Below are 22,540 nucleotides of genomic sequence, written 5' to 3' on the forward strand. Positions count from 1 at the left end.
GAGCAACGTATCAGTAAAGTGTTGAAAAGAAGGACAGTGATGTTTTGAGATACAATGTCAGAATAGATGCGTCTTTGCGAGTGTGACTAACTGCTAAAACCCAAAGGCAAGTATCCCTATCATCATTTATTGTTCAAGTGATATTTATTTTAAATATTCTTATGCAATTATTGCTTTCCCTATTCTCAGTTCGGAATAGATAAATGTTTTACATATCGCTTAATTAAATAATTATGTTTATGCAAGTATTCTTCTGATATTCAATGTTCAGAATAGCTAAGTGATTTTACTTATCAAATTACTGGATTTATTTGTGGATTTTGAGAAAGATGATTTTGTTGCGAGTATTCCTGCCCAAGTGAATGGGGGAATAAAATTATTTAGGATGTCGAAGGATTCGGCTCCTTTTTCAATAAAAAGGTTTTTAAGATTGGAATGGTTACTGGTTACTAGTTACGGGTTACAGCGTAGGTGATCGAGATATCGGTCCAGCTGTAATATCTTTCAAGGCTAGTTATGCCTTTTCTGGCGGCCTATAGGTACTGTATGTCTTCAGGATACGGGTAGTACCTATATTTACGGTATGGCTGCGGGATACCGGTGTTATTTCGCAACTGATCATTGGGAACAGCATGAAATGTTATTGGTTCCAATCTATAATAGTATTTTCTAAATTGTTTTGATAATCATAGAACAAATTATTTATCAACTGATTCTGTTTTGGATTAAAAGTGAATTGTGGTTTTGATTCAGATTCTGATTTATGCTGATACTTACGTTGTTGTTAAATATCAAAGATGGTATTAGTATAGATGATTGATGTTGACTTTAATATGGAATGATGTGAGCATCAAAGTTCGTATTGATATCTAATTTGATATGACAACAAAATAAGTATTAATATCAAGAGTTCGGTTTTGAGTAAAGTTTATGATTCATTCCATAATCATTGCTTCTGGTTATTGTTGTTTACGATATTTCCGTAAACACTGTTTTACGGGTTTTATTCTCGTCAAGATTCAAAGTATTGCTGAAGCATTTTGCTCAAAAATATCAATATGGTTTTGCTCAACTAAAATTTTATGATTCAACAATTATGATTTTTAAATGTTCTGCGCTGATACAGATGTCGGTTTTATATCAAAACGTCCCTATATTCGTTATAATGATCTTGCTGAGCATTTCTTCCGCTCATACTTGCCCTATTTTCAAATTTAACCTCCAGTGAGGATTAGCTTGCGCTGTTTAGCTGCGTCATTCGAGGAAGCAAAGAAGAAGCTTTTGAAAGGTGTTTGATCCAGGGTTTGTAAACTAGTGTAAGTTTTATTGTGTAAAGTTATTTATATTATATTATATTATAGTTGTATAATTTATTTGGGCCTAGTATACTTCATTTCGAAGTTATACTAGTGGGTTTAGTTTTGAGTTGGAATTTGTTGAAAAGAGTTTTCAAAGAAAGTGAAAAATTTATTTGTGGAATTTGGATATCCTGTTTCTAGAACTGTAACCTTAAAAGATCTTGGATTAGTTTGGGATCATAAATGATAAATATCTTCCGTTGGCATTTGTTTATTGATCTAACAGGTTATTTTGAATTGAGGTTTTATAGTGACGACCAAATCCTCTGACCCCGGATTTGGGGGCGTTACAGAACTGAGATAATTTAATTTAATAAATTATTTTGGTATCTTTTGACAAAATAATTCTAATTTTATTTTAATTTATTCAAATAAAAATTGGAAATAATTCAGTCCAAGTTGGACAAACTGAGTATTTATTTGACATCTCGACAAGTCAATTTTAGTTCTCTAAAAGAGTAAATTAGAATGACTTATCGATGTGTAATTCACTTTTGACAAATGACTTCTCGATAAGCAAATTCCAAACGTTTATTTTTGAGTTCACGATAAGTCATTTGCTTTTACTCTAAATACTCAGACATCTCGAATTACATATCCTTACGCCTTCGAGAACTCAAAGTAACATAATTTTCAAATCTAAACTGATTTCTCTCTCGTTTTGAACTCTTACTCTTCAAGTTTTCTTACCCACAAAACTTCGTACTCTTCTCAATGGCCTCAAACACTAGTGTACCCTTTATCCCAAAAGAAACCAACTTTCTTGTAACTCTGGATGCAAATCAAGCTCCTGAAGCTTTCAAAAGCTTTGTGAAGTTTCTGTCTGAAACATATTTTGTGGGGGCTCTTACTGCTAATCATATACTCTACTTGAATGTGTTAAGGGATTTATGGACTACAACATTGACAAGAACAGTGGTGCATGAGAATCAAGCTGTATCAATTGTGATAAACTGCACAATCAAGGGCCAACAGGTGGAGATTTCTGAGAATGATGTCAACATGGCTTCGGGCATACCTACTGACAAGCTGGCGGAGGTTCCAACTCAGGAAGAGCTTCATGAACAAAAAGAACCTGAGAAGGGAATGGTCTTTTCTTTTTGATTTAGTAATAAGGGCCTTCACCTGCAGAAAGTCAGGGTTTGACAATATTTCAAGTGTTGTCCAGAAGATGGTCTACTTAATGGCTCACAATAAACAAATTAATGTAGGACACTATATCTTGGAGGAATTGAGCATCGGGCTAACAATGCCATTAGCATCAAGAGTTAAGGAAATATTTCTCCCTAGATTCATTATGTCTACTTTAAATTATAAAGTAAATGACATACATATGCTGGATGGTGTAGATAGATCATTAATAGGCAATTGTAAGCAAGTGCCCAGAATTCTATTTGGATCACTAACTACAAAGAATAAGGTGCAGGTGGGTCTTAAATTAACTCCATTCATGTTGGAGAAATTTAGGACTTATTCATATCATATGTATGGCATGAGGTCCAATGTAAGACAGCCTAGAGCAGTAATGGTCCCTAAACCTGTGGAAGTACAAATAAAGGAACACCAACAGGGACCTTCCAATACTGAGACCCCTTCTTCTATACCAGTAGCTACTAGGAAGACAACCACATCATCCTCTCAAAAGGGTGAAGTGAGTACAAAGAAGAGTAAGCAGGCACCCCTACCAATTATCAATGATAGTGGTGAGGATGACATACAGATAGATTCTACACTGGTCAAGAAACCAAAGAAGGCTAAAAACTTAAAGCTGACCACTCAAGCCACCTCTGCATTCTCTCAAAAGGATGCAGTTGTAAAACAGGGACAAGAATAGACTATATGGGCATCCTCTCAACAGGGTGTCTCTATTGAAAAGAGCACTCTCTCTAGTGCACCTTGTAAAGAGTCTGCACAAACATCACTTGAACAAATCCAAGTATATGAAAGGAGACATAAGGTTGGCACACACAAGGAGAGCACTTCACTTGAAGCTCCCTCTTCTATTCAGGGGGAGCTGCCAACGCTTCAATATGAGATTCAAAATCTGATTTCTAAAATTTCTTCATCTTATAGACAAACACTTGAATCTAATCCTCAAGTGTTTCCAACTTCAAGTGCATGGTTCAAGAAACTGTGCTCACCACCTGGACACCAAATCTAGATGGGGAGAGGCTACTAGCTGGGGTAGACCTTGATGACACCATCACAAATATGGGGGATCTATCATTTCTTACTGAAGACCCCATGGTAGTTACAGATGCACCTTTATGTGCAAATCAGCCTTCACAGACTGTAAGGTTTGAGGGTAGTACTCCTGAGGGGGAGCTATCTAAATCCTCTCCAATTCAATTGGAGGTTCCTATTACAGGAACAACTCCCCTCACAACCCTAGCTTCAATTGTTAAGATGAAATTGCACTAACAATTGAAGCTAGGAGTTCAATTGACAATGATCCTGCTATAGGGGAGGCACTTTTAACACATTCAAGTGCAAGCTCACTGCAAAATGAACAAGGGTTTTGAGGCTAGAGTACATGACAGTAATCTAGCTAACTCCCCTCCAATTCAAATGGAGGTTCCCACCACAAGTGAAGAACAATAAACTGTCAAAACCATAGAGCAATCTATGAGTCAAACTGTGACCTCAGTCACAGGTGGTTCTAACCCAACAGATCAACCATCTAATTCTCAACCACACCTCATCTCCCAATGGTTACAGGCAGCTAAAGCCCAACCAAAAACTGTAGATGATCTTCAAGTTGATCAGTTGTTTGGACTTGCTCAAATCTCTCAACAGCTGCTAACTTCATATATGTCTAACCAGGATTATCAGGCCATAATGCTCAAATATCAGACAGAAGTCCAAGAATAACAAGCTAAAATTGTTAATAAAGATGAACATGATGAAAACGGTGATGCTTGGATGAACAAAGACTACAGTCTTGAGATGGAAGCTATTTTGGCAAAATTCAGAGAAGGTTATTTGACCATACTGGGAAGTAATGCAAAGGCCTTAACTCCTGAAGAAGTTTATGATGCGGTTAATGAGGTTCACAAGGCTCAACTCAAAGCTTTTCACCTGTTAGGTAAAGCAATAGAAATAAAATGACTGGTCATGAAGACAAGATTAGGAAGCTGGTAAGAGAGAAGATGGATGAGATCATTCCTTGTCAAGTCACAATCACCTCTAAAATACAACATTTTCTGATCAAATGGCAAGAGTTGATCTGACTACTGCATAAAAGGATGTCAAAATCTCAAACACTCCTTTATAGCTTTGCATGAGGTGGTTCAACAACATATAATCAACTCCAATGATACAAAACTCAAGTTGAACTAGCTTCATCAAAGCCGGTATGAGCCTTTTACTTTTCTTATGGAAGGAATCAAGCAAGCTGTCCAAGACACCTTTGGTGCCTCTCTTCTCTCAAGTTCTCAATAACCTAATTCTACATCCACAAATTTATAAATTCGAGCTCTTCAAGAACAAGTTTCAAGTTTGCAGTCTTCCAATGACCTACTCACAGCTCAAGTGCAAGCTCTCACTACTCTAGTGCAGAATCAACAGGCAGACATCCAGACCTTGGTGGACTCCCACAAACATTTACAAATGCAAAATTATGTGGCTTTGGGAGCTATCATGGGAAAACTTAACATTACATTGCCTGCACTTCCTGAGACTGTGAGTCCAGAAATACCAACTCCCCTACTCATGCCTGTTCCCAAGACTAAGGGGGAGATAGAAGCTAGGATTCAATAACCCAGGGTTGCTGGTAAATCAAAGGAGCCTATCAAATTCACATCAATTACTCATACTGGTCAAAGCTCTTCAAAAGCTCAAATCTCTAAAGATATCGTAAAGGAAAGACTTCTCAAAGCTGTAGAAGGACCCTGTTAAGATCAAGAATTCTAGCAGGCTTGAGGGTGTCTCTTCACAACAATCACTTACAAAAGAGCATTGGCCAACAATATCAACTTTGTTAGAGTGGTGATTGTCAAATTTGACAACTTTCTGGAGAAAAGGATAGTGGCAAATGTAAATGATTGTGGTTTGGACAGATGTCTACAGGTGTCTCTCTCCAATATTCAGAAATTGAGAGCATCTAAGCTGGATATAGTGATTGATAAAGTACATACAGTCATTCCAGAGGACACACAATTGCTATATGAACTCAAGAAGGCTCAGATAGATGTTTTTCTTGAGGCCTATCTCTATCCAAGCAAGGGTGTGGCCTACATCTGTCCTCAGACTAAAAGATGCAAAATCTTTAATGTTCTTAAGAACTATGTAAGAGGAAACATGAGGCTGATTATGACTCTTCAATCTGATCTAAAGTGCAAAAAGCATAAGAAAATTGAAGATGAAGAGATGATCAGAATCCTTGAAAGGTACCTTGTGAATGCTGATACCATGTTGCCGAACTTACAATACAACTTAAAGGATGACAACGATGATGATGAGCATAAGCAAGATGATCAACCACCTTCTGGCTCAAATCCAAGTCAATCCTCTAGAGCAACTGGCAGCAAAGAGAAGAAGAAGGATGAGAGTAAAGGAGATGAGAAGATGAAGGAAGATGAGAGAAAGAAAGGGGATGAAAGAAGAAAGAAGAAGAAGAAAGATTCCTCAGAACCACAAAAATAATCCCTACCAATCCAAATCAACCAAGCTCAACCCTCTAAGTCAGCAAACTCAAATACTATAACACCCCAAACCTCAAAGCCTAAATTCTTGTATAAACAAACCGCAAATACCTTACTAAAAATACCAATCACCTTACATTAAACATCTCTCAAGAAAATCTCAAACCTACCTTCTATTAAACCACCTACAAAACTTTAGTACAAATCTGTTGAGAGAAAACCAAAGAAAATGCAAGTTACTGAGAGGGCCATCTGAAACTGCTTTAATCAAAATGATTTTCTACCTCTAAACTGGTGCATCTCAGATGAAGACCATTTTCAACAATTAGCTGAAGAAATTGTCAGATTTTGGGTTGTAACATTAAGGGAAGAAAATCTACTATCAGGATGGAACTTTCACATTTCTTGGCAAAAACTTAATGGACACATTTTCACCCACAGAGATCAAAAGAGTGATAAGCTTACTAAAGGATAAGGATACTGCAACTAAGGCAGGGAGATCTGTTTTGGCTGAATGGTTGGTAGAATAGGAAGAAAGAAGAGCAAGAACAAGGTTGAAAGTGAGAAGAGGAAAAGAAAGTATATAGAGGAGATAGACATGTATATACAAAAATCTGAAGATCTCAAGGCAGACGGGATGAGCAGAATTACCAAGAATGGACAATTTCTAAACATCAAGGCTGACAGATTCTCAAGAATTAGGGTTGGTTTTTTAAACAGTTATCCAGTAGCAGATACACTCAAACTTGTAGAATCTCTAAGAGGAACACCAATCATTGAGGAACTGGAAGTACTTGTAAAGTTAAAGGACATTAGAGAAGAAACAGAAGATGAGAAATTTGATTAATGAATGTATCTGCCAAACTCAAGAGATCATCTAATGTATAAAAGTTGTAATTATGTCAATCTGTTATGTAAAGTTTTAATTGTTAAGTGTAGCTTGGGGTTAGTCTTGTTACCAGGCATGAATTTGTGATAAGCAATCTTCTCACAAATTGGGGGAGATTGTTGTACAAGACATGCCCGTAGTATAACAAGACTAAGTCAAAATTGAAAGCCCTAAGTAAGTTATATGATAATCTAAGTTTGCATTTTGTATTGTATTACTTAAGTCTGTAAAAGTGTATATAGATAAGACTGGAGTATTTTTTAGTAAACAGTCTCAAGCCTAAGAATAAACTCTGGAAGAAAATCATGAAGATCATGCATCAGATAAAATTTGAAGAAGCTTGGAGTTGAATATATATGTTTTGGGAAAAACATTTTAAGTCAAGAAATCTACAAGTCACATATTAATTCTTATAGAGAAGTCATTCGAGAACTCCAGAATGACTTATCGACAAGTCAAAAATAGGTTATAGAGAACTCAGAGATAACGACAAGTCAAAATGAAGATATGAAGATTGGAGATATCGACAAGTCATTTCTGCAATAGAGAATCCAGAGATATCGACAAGTCAAATTGAAGATGTGAAGATTGGAGATATCGACAAGTCAAATTCTCATTAGAGCTCTCAGAGATATCGATAAGTCAATATGCTTATAGAGATCTCGGAGATATCGATAAGTCAATATGCTTATAGAGATTTCAGAGATATCGACAAGTCTTTTCTACATGCAGAAATTCAGAGATCTAGACAAGCCAAATTCTCTTAGAGAGAACTCAGAGACTTCGATAAGTCAAAACAACTATAGAGATATAAGAGATCTCGATAAGTCATTATACTTATCGAGATGTCGAGTTCTCTATATAACAAACTGGAGATCTCGATATGAAACTCAAAGTACAAAATGCACACCAATTAAATATCCAAGATTATCAATCAACAAACAAATCAATCACCGATTTTAAAAATCTATAAAAGAAGCTTGAAGAGTACAATATCAAAGGCCAATATTAACTGACAAAGTAAAGTCACAGACATGCACGATTTGCAAAGATACATTAAGCCAGAAATAGAAAGTTTTAGTTAACTTAAAGTAGGGTTTAGTACATGCTATTGCATGCTGTGTAAAACCTGTGTATAATGTTCTATAAAGTAAACACCGGATGCTTTGTTTTAGTGATAACAAATAGATCTAATATTCTTGTAACTCTCTCAAGAACGAAGCTGAGTTCTTTATCAACAACGAACCCAGAAATTTGTAGCAAGACATACTTGATTTTAATATAAAATTAAGTGAGTTTTAAAGATAGTGTGTTATTGTGCAGATTTTTATTATTTCTGTTAAAACACTTATATCTACAAGTTAGACTACTTTATTCACCATATCGATAATAACTCAAAAGGCTTAAATATAATCCAAAACACATTCACCCCGCCCCCTCTGTGTTGTATTCATTACCTAACAAACATGAATTAGTAGCCTTTGTGACTATCAATGTGAATTTCTATCCTTTTTGGCTAACAACATGAATTATGAGCCCTTGAGGTAAACAACGTGAAATTACATAAATTTCAGAATGATACTAAAAGATTGATTGGTCACAAAAACAAAAGTCAAGGGAATATCAGTGCATATGTATTCATGTACATGTCGCAAGTATTGTATTATTCTTATATACGTTGTAACTCCCGCAAATGTCTTCACAGTCTCCCACCAATAGGTGGCCTCATTCTTCAAATAATAACTTGCAAACTCCACCTTTTATTCTTCCTTCACTTTAATTAAAGCAAACAACCTTTCTATTTCCTTTAACCAAACGTTCGCTTCAATCGGATCTAAGGAACCCTTGAATTCTGGTGGGTTTACCGCCTGAAAAGTTTTGAAAGTTACCTGTGGATTGGTTTGTCTTTGTTGCTGTTGAGTCAGGTGAACTGTTTGTTGAGCCAAGATTTGAAGAATCTGGGATATTGCTGGATCTATGGGTCCTGGGTTTGCATTCTGGTTGGTATTGTCTTGGTTGTTATTGTTGTTGTTTGTTTCTTCATTCTGGGTGTTGGTGCGGGTATTTCTTCTGGGAGGCATTTTCTGTAAAGAATCAAACAACTTATTTAGCCTTTAAATCAAATCATTTGCATAAAAGAAAAGTTTTCTAAAACAGAAACATCTCTTTTTGAAAACAGTTGTAACAGTTGAACTAAGTAAATTGCATGCTTCTTTACAGAATATAAACAGTTAAGGGAATAGGGTATATGGTATCACAGGGGGTATAACTGGTGCAATAAATAAGGTAAGTAAAATAGGTGCAGTAATGTAAATGACAATGCTGAAAAGGAAAAAGTACTGATATATATAGATCAAAAATTTTAGGTAGTACAAGCGTTAAAATGCTTCGGAAGTAAAAGCAAAAGGGTACAACAAACTTACTCACTAATCAGCAGATCTAGTCTATAAATACAACCCAAAAGTCTACCGATACATACTACACACTACTGTACATACTAAACAACCACAATAGCACTGCTCAGCATCTCCATATATGTATCTCTGGCTCATGACAATTCTGGACCTCCAATCTCCTCAAGCTCCTCTAGAACCCACTTAGCCCACTCCATAAGAAAATCAAGGGTGATATCCTCATAAGTAGCTTCAGCAATCCTCACAGCAGCTGCTCTCCGAAATACCTGGAGCCTCTCTCTGAGTCGCCTCTCACCACTCCCAACCTCTCTGGTACGTATGATATGTAATAACTCCTGAATCTGACCCTGTAGGAATCGTTGCTCCATAAGGCAAGCCTCGAACTGATGATATGGGACAAGATAGGAAGAGAACTGGAAAGGTACACCTGTAACTGAGTGACCAGTAAAGCCTGAATCAGCAGGTGGGGGTCCTCTGATAGGTGGCCTCACACCTGGGGGTGGAATAGCCTGTAGTGGTACGGGCTGCAACACAGGTGGAGGTAAAATAGCCAACACTGGTGGAGCAACAAGAGGTGGATCTGAAGATGGTCCTCCAACTGAGGGCTCTGAGTGATCAGCTGATACGGGGATGAAAGAGCCGGCCATCGCTGCTATCTAAAATTATATCGCAACATAAGAATCTCGAACCATGACGTGAATCATACTAATACATGTTATACCGTAGCACTCAACCTCTCGACGTTCTATCTTTCTATTTCTTACTTCTATTCCTAACCCTCTACCCATTCCCGTCAATCTAGGCTTGTATCAGTGACTTATAACATGTAGCTCTGATACCAAACCTGTGGCGCCCTCCAAACCCGGGTCAGAATTTTGGGGTCCACACACACACACACTTTATTTATGCTTATAACAATAATAAAGAAAATAATAATATGCAGTGACCCTACTTACCAACTACCACGGACCGCAACAGGTTAAAGTATGCACACAAGCCACACACATACACTTATATTACAAATGCCCAAATCCCAACTATTCAAACTTATAACTGAATATTAAACATTATTACAAACTTCATAAACTTAAACTATTCCAAAAGCTGTCAGCTAGCTTAACTCGATCAACCTGGACCCCTAGCTCTTGCATTGTATTGGGGATCCTCGCTACCAACAGGTTCCTTCTTAACTGGAAAAGAACATAAACAACATCGCACAAATGAGCTAACTAGCTCAGCAAGTCACATTGACAAGACTGCGAATAATGATCATCAAGTGAAAAGAGTTAAGGTATCAAGTGAATAATGATTAATATTTTAGAATTGGATATTATATTTTCATTTTAAAAACCAAGGTTAGGCTGCTGATCAGTCATGCACTAACCCCGAGCAAGGCACACAACTCTGCTCTAATTACTGGATCCAAGGCACATATTGGCCTAACTTGACCACCAATCTGGTCTAACCACGAATCTGGTCCATAATTTTATAAAATAATCCAATTATATCATAATAACAGGATAAATAATATAAAGCAATAAACAAAATCATAAGTAACATTAGATGTAAAATAATGAGATGGTTTCAATCTTCACAAAGGAACAATATGGTAATTTTAAAGAATGGCTGTTAGGTAATGAAAGAATTGGATAACAAAGGAATCAAAGTTTCAAGGTTACAAGGATTTGGTCTTTCAAGCATAAGGTACAATGGTTTGAATATGTAAGCAATTTGATTCAGTGGTTGATATTTAGTTTGTATGTATTTGCGGAGTAGTATCGTATATCTGTGGTTTGTATTCGGGTATTCAACAATCAATGGTTCAGAAAGAATAAGGTTTATGGTTCAAAGATCAATAACTGGAATCAAGGTTTAGGGTCCAGTGCTTCAAAGCACTTGCAATATAAAATAGAACTATCAATAATCTACAATATATCTCGAGAAAGTTCAGAACACTTGCCTGCTACTAGCTTGCTATACTTCACCAATTTCCAATCACAAGTCTTCGATTCCTCGACTATCTGTTTTCCTTTCCTACGCCTTTCCTCTTCTGCTCACATACCATAAGTATCTATCAATACTCAACTCATATGATTCAATTCAGTATACACTTCTATCTACCCTTCGTTTTACCCAAATCGGACTAACGGATTGAAAGTCATGCTAAAAACAAGAAAATACTGAACATATAGACCGACAGTCAAACAAAAAAGTCACATATAGCACATAGCACGTCAAACAATCAATGAAATTTCATTTATAAGGAAATCCCGGGTCTTGAACAGTCTTTCGGGTATTTAATATGATTTTTAAAATATTTTTCGAAGTCAAAACGGGTCGTTGGGTCAATTTTAAAGAAATAGACAGGGTTCGGTTGGCCAAATTTGTCTTCAAAATAATTTTATAATAATTATCGAGCCTTGAAAACAATTTAAAATAATATTTTAAAGCTCAAAACTATTTTTCAGAATTTTTAAATCATTAATAAATAATTAAATCTAATTAAATAATTAATTAAAATCAATTAATAATTAATTAAATCAATTAATCAATTAATTTTCGAATTAATTGACCAATTAACTAATTAATTATTAACTAAAATTAATTAACTAATTCATTCAGATTTATTTTTGAATTAAAAATAATTTTTGGAATTAAAATAATATTTTTTGGAATTTTCAGTAATTAAAAATGAATTTTTATAATTAAAATAAATAAGAAATATAATTTTTAAATAATTTATAAACAGGAATCCCATATTTGCAAAATTTACAAACTACCAGGACCAAACTGCATCGTTCTTAAAAGTATGGGTACTAAACTGTAATTTTCACAGTGCCGGAAAACACCCCTGTCTCGCCGGAGAAGACGATCCAGGGATGCTCAGGCCACCACCACCTCCAGATCACATCTATACAACACCAGGAACACAACCATGCCATCAATTCATACTAATAATCCCTGAGTTGGCCAGAAATTGGCCGAGAAGTTCGTCGGTTTCCGGCGAGCTCGACGTAAACTTCAAATGACAACTCCCTCCTCTACAGACCTCGTCGATTTACAAGACTTATACGAATCGATTACAAATTTCATAAGGAACACAACCCACCCCTCTATAACATCTATATATCACGAAATAAGAAACCCCTAAATTCAATCAAGAACATTCAAACGAATTATAAACCCTAATTTCAAAATTCGAAAATCAAACTCAATTTTGAACATGTTATTGAACTCCAAATCAGTCATATGACATATCAAAATCATCAGGAAAACAAGCTCTACAACATGCAAGCATCAAATCATTCAAACAATCATCCGAACAGAAATTCGTATTTTTAATCAAAATAATTCGAAAATAAAAAAAATATATAAAATCAACCTTTGATTCTGCAGTAAAACGAGTTCTGGAATATGATAGAACACTTCAAATCCTCCGTTTTGGTTACTAGAGCTTCCCGAGCAGATTTCAATAACACCATGATTTTGCAGTTTGATTCTCAGAAAGGTTTATAAATATATGTATTTTCTCTGTAAAATTATATAATTATTGTTTGTAAATGATTTTCGGTACGAAATAAAATACGGTAAAGGCTATTTATAATTACGGAAAATTAGTATCCCGTTGGATCATTCCGGATATAAAATAGTACGCTTATTTATAAAAACGGATCCAAATGATATCGGTTTTCGGGATAATTATCCAAATTAGTACAATTTGTACTGCGGTCTTGGTCTTAGCGCCTGGTTACACGTATTACGAGGTGATAATTATAATAGTTTAATAAAAAGATCTCCTTTATCGAAAATACGAGTTTTATTGATTTACCGAAATGAATTTTATATCGAAAAATATTGCGTCGGGACCCGCACAGGACAAACCGTATGCCGGATCGAAAAAGTCGAAACATGGAAAATGCTCGGAATATTGCAATTAGATTAGGAAGGAGTTCTCGGAAGAGTTTCGGGTTATAAAACGTAAGAACGGGTGAAGTCGGCTGGTTCCCGATTATATAAAATAGTTTATAATTACTCAGAAAAAGAATTTATAAAATCCACAAATTTCCTATAAAATCATAAATCAACATAAATATAAATAGGAAGATATGACAATTATCTATATTTTATTTTGGACATATAAAAAATTAAAATACTCAATTTATATTATTTTAAACATCCAAACACATATACCACTTAACAAATAATTCACAGAATAAATACTGAACATGCCTAATATTTATTTATTAGCAAAAATAATTACACGATATATCCCAGATATTACAATGAGCGAAATGATGCTCAACAAGTATATTAAAAACATAATTATAAAGCCATAAAATAATTTTGAATTTTTCAAATAAAATTGTTTCGATAATTTGCAATACTTTTAAAAAAAACATTTTGGTAATTAAGCAACAAAGGCTTCAGCAATAATTTAAATCTCGACGAGAATCAAAAATCATAAAATAGAAAGAAACTGAAAATTAAAGTATATAATTATATTATGTTTAAGAATTAAAAACTAAACTTTCATTTAATCTTTTATGATTATCAATAAATGATTGAAATCCCTCAAAATGCATGTGTTGCCTCTGATGATCAGTCGCGAAGCAACACCGGCATGCCGAAGCACATTCAAAAATAGGGGTACCAAAAGAAGCACACATTGGCCTATTGTAATATATGCACACGCTGGACCGGTGCTACGGCCTCTTACGCAACCATCCAATCTAAAATATAAGAATTTAGTAAAAATAGAATTCTTATACAACAATAAACTACTTTTTTTATTTATCAAGAATAGTCACAAAATCAACTTTTATAGCAAACAGTGTATCTCACTACCCAAGAAACAACTAAAGAAATATTGTTTAACAACAGTAATGGATTCTAGCAGAACAATTACTAAAAGTATTTCTCAACCAATACCACAATGATAAGTTATATCGAAAACATCAATATATTTTAATTACCACAATATTGATCAAGGTGGAAAATACTTGCACAATCAGAGATAAATATTTTGATAAGTAAAACATTTAACTATTCTAGAAGTAGAATAATGGAGGAATATTTTCCTTTTTTTCTTAGCAATTACTAACACGCGATATAAATGCCTCATTCTTCTGTCTCATGACATCATCATCTTCTATTCCAATGATTATTTGATTTGCCGCTACTGCGTTTGCTGTAAGCTTGATATGCAATTCCTATTCCACTTTACTCATTATCCAGTTCTTCTAGTTCTAATCACCTCAAATGACCCGCATCTATAATTAAAAGATAATAATTTAATCATCTAACTGATAAATTCTCGACGAACCGCTCATCCAAACCTTATCACCTGCACATACGATAGCCCAAACATAAAGAGCCCGCCCATAAAGACAACAATTAAACAGAATAATCTTCATATAATTCACATCGCATTTAAGCCCATAATTTACATATCTCAGAAATCGGTTCGTCAAATGGTTCAGTTATGTATGTATAAAACTATCAAAATACAACTTTTTGTAAACATCCAACTTAGAAGTGCTCGTAAAATAAATGAAATTTTGATACAAAAGAGTTTAGGTCTCGTAATTAATTTTAATAGAAGCAAAATAATTTTCTGAGTCCAAACACGTTTATTTAGTTAAAACGAACAAACGGGTTATTTATCATGAGTAAAATACGAATAATTCAATTCATAATTATATTAACTGATTATTTGATATTCTATAAGTTTTTAAAAGCTCACCATAATTTTCAAACCAATTATTAAGCCTAATTATAAATAATTATATTTATTAAACTATTTTTTAAAAAAAAATAATAGATTAAATACATTAATCAACTATTTAAATCAATAAATAATTAAGTAAAATAAATTATAAATAATTAAATCAAATTAGGATTTTTGAGAAATAATAAAGAAAATATTTTCTAAATTTAGAATAATTCAGTTAATTATCTAAAGATAATTAACAAAATATATTTTGAATCAAAAATGCATTTTTGGAATAAGGAATTAAAATTTTGATTTATTTTAAAAATAAATCTCATAACAGATTTTAAATTAGGGCTAAGGTTTTTGTGGATCGAAACCAGGTCATTTGGTCGAGTTATCAAGAAAATCTGGGTCAGTATGAACACCAACCGACTTCTAGGGATGAACTTAGTTTTCGCGGTGTCTCCGACTCTGATGAGTCATTTCCCAGGCCAAAAACGTATCAAACGGACTAATTCTCAGTCCAAACACCAAACACATCGACCCCGTAACAGGTTCCAACCCACAACACCAATACACAAACATTTAAACATTTAATCCGTACAAAATCGTTATGGAATCTGGTGAAGCATCGAAGATTCCGGCAAAATAGTAAACTTGAGCAACACTCTACCAAAATCAAAGCTTAATACATGAAAACAAAGATGAGACTCATACAAAGTTAACCATAAAATCGAAACTAACAACTATATCAAGAATAACGTGTAACAATCAAAAATAAAAACACTCATTATCGATGAAGTCGACTGTTGTGGAATAAGAACTAGAGTGCGTTAGTATTTAATGCTAGGGTTTGTGAGCTTCAAGCTTTAATGGCTGCTCTTGCGTTCGGGACTATCGGTCCTAGCAAGATACCTACGTATCTCTGTGTGGTAGATAATCAAGCCAAAAAATGTAGTTCTAGGTTGAGGGGTAGAGCCCTTTATATAGAGGTGAGTCTAGGGTTAGACTTATATTGAGAGACGTGGTGGACAAGTCTCCAACTTAGATGGTGATTAGGAGTCCTATAAGAGAAGGAACTCCAGAACCTTTGGTGTAGGACTTTGAGTCCGTTTAGGACACATGTCTCTGCTCTTCCAATCGTATTGGGCCCAGCCCACGAACAACTTGTGTTAGTGGACCCTGACGACCTCTACTGGTGGGCCTTGCCTACACAGACCGTCTTGAGTCTGCTACGAGCTCGGACCAGAAAGGTCTGTACTAGACTTCTGATAAGAAGTCCAAGTGTAATTAATGTGACATTTAATGTGTCTTTAAGATGTATTTTCTATCCATATCATTTTCCCCCCAACTTCTGGGAATTCTGCTCGAGTTTTCGTGGAAGTTATAATGGTCTTTTCACGACTCGGGGTACTTTTGGCCCTTCTCAGGTATCGGCCCTTCATGTGTATCAGCCCTTCATGGGTATTGCCATTTTATCGTAAAGTGTGGAGCGACCTACACATTTATAATGCACAGGCTATTTGGGTAGTGTTTAGCACTAAACATCCTAATCGGGACTAAAAAGCGAGCATTTATCACCCCTTAACCTTTTTCAAGGTTAATTATAGGGTTAAAGCTGCTAACTGGCTCTATCGGGCTAATCAGCCCTAATCGGGACTAATTTCCATGTACAAGCTGCTAACTAGGCTTAAAAGAGCCTAATTTTAAGCTGAAATATACTAATTGGCCTTAATCGAGGCTAATCTACGCTGAAATGGGATAATCAGGACTAATCAGCATGCATAAGACAATAATTATCCCTAATTCATACTAATTATATGAGTGAATAGGTTAAACGGTCCTAATCTGGGATACTTTCATCATACGAATCACAAATTCCCCATAATTCGGGTTAATTATGCTTAATATACACTAATCATCCCTAATCTGGGCTAAATTTCACTAATTAGCCCTAATCTGGGATTAATCTAAGAAACCTGAAAGTTTTAAAAAAATCAAAAAAAAATCTGATTTTTTCCATTTTTTCAAAATTTTTGAAAATTTTCACAGGGAGGTCACCGGGGCCGAGCAGAACCTTCTGCTACACGGGGCCGAGCAGAACCTTCTGCTACAGAAGGCTCTGATCGGCCACATGCCCTTGCATGTGGGCTTCTCGGCCTAGGGAGGTCGAACCACCTCATGGTCGGCCTGGAGTAGGTCCTCCTGCTCCGTGCTGACCAGGGGTGCTTGCTCCAAAAAAAAAAAAATTTGTATGTTAGGAATATGTTGTGAACTTGATGATAAGTTAAACAAAACACCTTAGTAGATTTAACTTAGTGAAACTTGTAGCTCTCGATGAATGATCTAATATAGTCCCGACGGATGAACTTTATAGTCCCGACGGATGACAATTTGACATCCATCGAGAGTGTAGCTTATGTATCAAATAAGTACTGTAGCATATTTCTGCAAGCAACATGGTTTAGTCTGGTAGATTATGTAGGGTTTTCTAAGTCATGTTGACTCTAGATTGATATGCATAATAGGTTGACTAATTATAAATATGAGATATCTTGTAATTCTGTATAAATAAAATAGAGTCAAGTATCAGATAGACTCCCGACGGACGATCTACAAGACTCCCGACGGATGATCAACAAAGCTCCCGACGGATGACAAACATAGTCCCGACGGATGATCAAATTCAAAATAGCATATGTGAGCTATTCAAAGCTTCACAGAGTTCTCATTCTTATATATATATATATATATATATATCTGGTGGATATATTCAAATCCACCAGAAAGTTTTAAAGCCTTGTGTTTTATTAATTAGTGTTTTGATTTTAATTATATTTCTATTCCGCACTTCAGCAAATCAAACACTATTATATGTATTAAGTTAATTCATTTTTAAAATCAAGAAAAGAAGCCAGAATTACATTCAACCCCCCTTCCGTAATTCTTATTGTATTGTTAGGGAATAACATTGTAGAACCTCTTACTCAGAGTCAAGTCTTCCACATACTTTGCCATGCCCTTCTTGCTCTTGATTGTCCATGGAATTAATCTCAGGGTTGCCCTTGAGTTTCTCATGGCTCTATACGGCTATTTTAGTGAACGTCCTGTACTCATTCTTTTGAACATGTTGTACTCGTTCTATTGAACTTGTTCTATTGGAAGTCTTAAACTTCATTGAACTTGTCCAAACTTCCTTCATAGGATGTTCTGTTCTCCAACGAACTCGTTCTCGTGGACATTTTAGTCTTCACGAAACTTAGTTCTGCTGAGAGTTATCCTTTCATTGAACTTGTCCAAACTTTTGAAGGCCTCAGGGCTCTCCTACAGGAGCTTCTGGTCGGCCAAAAGGCCTCAATTTATTGGCCGGTCGGCCAGGGCAACTACGAAGGCAAATTGTGGATGTCTTGGCTCTACTACAGAGGCTCCTGGTTGGCCAAGAGGCCTCAATTTGTTGGTTGGTCGGCCAGGGCCACTACGGATGCAAATTGTGGCTGTCGTGGCTCTGCTACGGAGGCTCCTGGTTGGCAAAAAGGCCACAATTTGTGGGCTGGTCGGCTGAGAGCACTACGGAAGTAAATTGTGGTCGTCTTGGCTCTGCTAAAGAGTCTCATGTTTGGCCAAAAGGCCTCAATTTATGGGCCGGTCGGCTGGGAGCACTACGAAAGCAAATTTTGGCCGTCTTGGTTCTCCTACGGAGGCTCCTGGTTGGCTGAAAGGACTCAATTTGTGGGTTGGTCGGCTCGGAGCATTACAGAAGCAAATTGTGGTCGTCTCGGCTCTGCTATGAATGATCCTGGTTGGACAAAGGCCTCAATTTATGGGCTGGTCATCCGGGAGTAGTATGGAAGTAAATTGTGGCCGTCTTGGCCCTGCTACGGAGGCTCCTGGTTAGCTACCTCAATTTGTGGATTGGTCGGCCGGGAGCACTACGGAAGCAAATTGTGGTCGTCTTGACTCTGCTAAGGAGGCTCCAGGTTGGCTAAAAGGCCTCAATTTGGTGGCTGGTCGGCCGAGAGCACTTCGGAGGGAAATTGTGGTTATCTTGGCTCTGCTACGGAGGCTCCTAGTTGGCTAAAAGGCCTCAATTTTTTGGCTGGTCGGCCGGGAGCACCCTGAAGGGAAATTATGGTAGTCTTGGCTCTACTACGGAAGAACCCGGTTGGCCAAAAGGCCTAAATTTGTTGGTTGCTCAGCCGAGAGCAGGTCTTAATGGACTTTGAGGCCCTCGGGGTTATCCTACAGAGGCTCCTGGTTGGCCATATGGCCTCCAGTTATTGGATGATCGGCCAGGGATGGTCTTAAAAGACCTTGAGGGCCTCCTGCAAGGCAGTCTGATCCGTCAGGAGGAGAACGTTCTGTTCTAGTGCTCGTGAGCACTCTAGCCTTCACGGAACTTATTTAGCTGAAAAACTAATCTTATTTTAACTTCTATAAGTTTTGCTAATCATGATGATCAACATAATTAGCTCTGAGCTAAGACTAATGACTTATGTTTAGTCTCTGCCAGGCTATTTCCGGAAGACTGATACGGTAAGCGGTGTCCTGCATCGCTTTATTCATTTATTATGTCGTCATTTCCCACTATTCAACCATTTTTTAGTAAATGTTCTGTTCTTCATGAGACTTTTTTTCGCGGACGTTCAAGTCTTCACGAAATTTGTTCTCATGAACTATTTATCCTTCGTGAAACTTGTTCTCGTGGGCGTTCTAGTCTTCACGAAACTTGTTCACGTTGGGCCCCTTATTTTTCAAGAATTCTCAAGGAATTTCAGAGGAGTTCCACCGGAAAACCTTCAAGAGGGTCTAGATCAACCATACAGGGGTTCCTGGTCAGCTATAAGGCCTTTATGTGGCCTGGTTGACCAATCCTGCTCTTTTTGGTGGATGTTCTGCCCTTTTTCTAGTGAGCGTTATATACTTGTCCTCGTGATCATTCTGCTCTTCATGAAACTTATTTCCCTCCGTGAGGGTTCTAGTCGGCCTAATCCTTCCTTATGGAGGACTAGGCGTCACTGACTCTTGGTAGGCCAGAATCTCACCTCCATGAGCGTCTTACTCTTCATGAAACTTGTTCTTGTGAACGTTCTATTCTTTATGAAATTGTTACCGTGGAAGTTCTTGTCTTCACCAGGAGCATCCCTTGGCTCTAGTTCATGGTTTTCTTGGAACCTTCACTTGGGGGCCATACCTATTAGTTTCGGACGTCTATAGATGATCTTTCGAGGACATCTTAGTCGGCCTAACCCCTCCATATGGAGGAGTCGGCTTCAAGGACCCTTGGTCGGCCATAGAGACCATGCCCTTGAGGCCCTGGTCGCCTGTAACCTCAAAGTCTAGAGCTTCTTGGACCTTTGGGACCTTATTTTGTGGAAGTTCTTGAACTTTAATCTTCTCAATATCAAGTCGTGGATTAGACTTTTTTTTTTTTGTTCGAGGAGTGCTTTACCGGGTGGGGGCCTCATCCGAGGACCCTTTAGACAATCAAAGATCTTCATGGATGGCTACTCGGCCTCCTTGGTCGACCAATGGGTCCATTCATGACCCCTCTAGTCGGTCAGGGAGAAACATTTTTGCTTTCTTGGACAACATATCTCGATCACGTTCGTGACGGGCCTCGAACATAATTATCATGCTCGTGTTCTTAATGGGTCCTCACAATTCAAAGGAAGCTTGATAAAGTTGTACTTAGAGGCTTCTCTGTCGAGGGTACCTATCTTCCTCCTAATTTACCATTGGTTAAATTTGTTCCAATTAAGCGAACAACTTCCTGAAGCGGAGATGTGCGGGCCTCATGGCTTATATCAGGTACATCTCTTCTTTTTAAAACTTTCAATACTTCACATTTAAGGAGGATACTTGCTGGCTTAAGGCCTCCCTTGGAGGCCGATCGGCCGAGCCCTTTTCGAGAGAAATACAGTCGGTCAAGGGCCTTCTCTAGAGGCTGATCAGCCTTCTTTGGTAGGCTAGAGTCTGTAGTGTAGACTTTAGTTGACCAAATACATTTCGTGAAGTTATTTTTCTAATATCTTTTTCTTATTAGGCCAACGCCTACGTCGCAGCTTCTTTCACTAAGAGTGCAAAATGGGGGAGTGAGCACATGGCCTTGGATTCATTGATAAAGAAACTTGAGAGAAAGTTTCAGGATTGGGATTCTAGAGCTCTCTTGGAGTTTATCAACAGTCAGAAGACTTTTTCAAGATGATGGACAGCCATGATAATGAGATGCGCTCTGTTAACATGTCAATTGGCTCTATTCATAGCTCTTACCTGAATATGGTAAATTTGTGGGGCTTTCCTAGCCTTTGGGTTGTTACTGAGGTTGCCACTATTGGCCAATCATCTAATTTTGGACTATAGATTGTCCTTCAGTGTTTAGGCCTTGCATGGCTTTGTTTGTCGTGTGTGGCTTTTATTCAGCGGTTATCTATTAGCGGTCCTTCATGGATTTGAACATCTTTGGTGTGTAACCTAATTGTTCATCGTGACTTGATTTATGATCCTTCTGGATCTCCTGTATTTGTAGTTTCATTTCATATTCTTCTTTTATTTTCGATACTTTAGTCCTTCAAGACTTTTATTCATTAGATTATCGTACACTGGTCGACCGTATCCTCCATTTACTACTAAGTACTAGGAACATGTCTTTCATGTCCTAAACATAATAAACCTTCAGGTTTGAAATTGAAATTTGCCAGGTATGAGGCACTTTGTCACCGCTCAGGGTTTCCAACTTGTAGGATCCTCATCCTAATGTTTTCTTGACCTTATACGGCCCTTCCCAGTTTGGGGTTAGCTTCCCTTTCTCTTCAACTCCTAATGTCTTAATCTTTCTTAAGACCAAGTCTCCTTACTGAAAGAATCTCTCTTTAACCCATCTATTGTAATAGAGGGAGGCTCTTCGTTGATGCTCTATATTGCTGGCATTGGCCTTATCTCTGACCTCGTTAGTAAGATCGAGAGCGAGCCTCATACCTTCTTTATTGGTCTCTGGCTCGTAAGCTTTGATCCTATGGGATCCATGAGTGATCTCAAGGGGCACCACGACCTCGGCTCCAAAATCCAGCATAAACGGGGTAACTTCGGTAGTCACTTTGCAGGTGGTGCGATACGCCCATAGTATAGGCAGCAACTCATTTTCCCAAGTGTTTTTCGAGCGTTCCACCCTCTTCTTAAGTCCATCAAGGACGATTCTGTTGGTAACCTCCGCCTGCACGTTTTCTTGCGGGTGAGCAAGGATGCGTGGATTCCAAATTGGCATATCACATTCTCCTAGAAGAATTGGGCAACTTGCTTGGTGGTTATCTTAGCTAGTGCTTTAGCCTCAATCCACTTCGTAAAGTAGTATACGGCTACCACTATGAACTTCCTATATCCCGATGCTACAGGAAATGGTCCAAGTATATCCATTCCCCACATTGAAAAAGGTATGGGTGTGCTAATAGATGTAAGCCTCTCTGGGGCTGTCATACGATTGGAGTGTGCCTCTGGCACCTGTCACATTTCTTCACATAAGCCTTCAC

General features: G+C 37.2%; 1 protein-coding gene across 1 annotated transcript; it reads right to left on the reverse strand.

Annotated features, from left to right (window-relative positions):
- Positions 1–21,867: 21,867 nt before the first annotated feature.
- On the reverse strand, positions 21,868–22,278 carry LOC141691395 (uncharacterized). The gene has a single exon (XM_074496136.1). The coding sequence runs from the start codon at positions 22,276–22,278 to the stop codon at positions 21,868–21,870; it is 411 nt and encodes a 136-aa protein (XP_074352237.1).
- Between the last annotated feature and the right edge of the window lie 262 nt (positions 22,279–22,540).

This window comes from Apium graveolens, chromosome 10 (assembly GCF_009905375.1).
Source record: "Apium graveolens cultivar Ventura chromosome 10, ASM990537v1, whole genome shotgun sequence".
Taxonomy (NCBI): Eukaryota; Viridiplantae; Streptophyta; class Magnoliopsida; order Apiales; family Apiaceae; genus Apium; species Apium graveolens.

What these genes read in the sequence shown, in the direction of transcription:
- LOC141691395 (XM_074496136.1), bottom strand. Translation starts at nt 22,278, where the DNA reads ATGCCAATTTGGAATCCACGCATCCTTGCTCACCCGCAAGAAAACGTG.